The sequence below is a fragment of the Penaeus monodon genome, chromosome 15 (genome assembly GCF_015228065.2).
Source record: "Penaeus monodon isolate SGIC_2016 chromosome 15, NSTDA_Pmon_1, whole genome shotgun sequence".
Classification (NCBI taxonomy): domain Eukaryota; kingdom Metazoa; phylum Arthropoda; class Malacostraca; order Decapoda; family Penaeidae; genus Penaeus; species Penaeus monodon.
The window spans coordinates 36,961,582-36,962,078 of record NC_051400.1 but is presented as its reverse complement, the minus strand read 5'-3'; the positions used below and the strand labels follow the sequence as shown (position 1 = coordinate 36,962,078).

At 36.6% G+C, this 497-nt stretch overlaps 1 protein-coding gene across 1 annotated transcript in view; it reads right to left on the bottom strand.

Annotated features, from left to right (window-relative positions):
- The window catches only part of LOC119582005 (pre-mRNA-splicing factor 38B-like), a gene marked incomplete in the record, with an annotated part of 22,032 nt that overhangs the window by 8,019 nt on the left and 13,516 nt on the right, over window positions 1–497 (bottom strand). The window contains 1 exon segment of the mRNA XM_037930201.1: window positions 275–393. Within this exon segment, the coding sequence (XP_037786129.1) occupies window positions 275–393 (119 nt within the window).

Genomic DNA, 497 nt, shown 5'->3' with positions numbered 1-497 from the left:
TATATTTGCCAGTGAAAATACACTGATAAGATTCTGTTGTATTGAACAAAATTTCAAAACCATACCTTTTATTTAGCTTACTGCATTAGTAAGCCCATAACCCTTCTGTGGCTCTCTTCTAGTTGTTGTTCAGATCATATTGGTATGATGGAATTGATCTCCTTTTATTCAGATTATGAAATGTGTAGAGAATAGTGAAATTATAGAAAAAGGGGCATGAGGCAAGAGAGGAATAAGAAGAAAAAAAGAAAGAAATTCCACAGCATGAAAATACCTCCTCGGAGAACGGCTTGACCTCTCTTCTCTATATCCACTTTCTCGACTTCTTTCAAAATCTGCCCGTCTTCTTTCTTCAAGCCTTTTTTGGTGCAATTCTCGCTCCTTCATATATTGCTGTAAAAGTATGCATTGGGTAACACTCTGGGGCCATAATCCAAATGGATGTGGATGAGAACATGAGCAATAAAGAAAGACATTGCAAGAGTATATCAACCTCT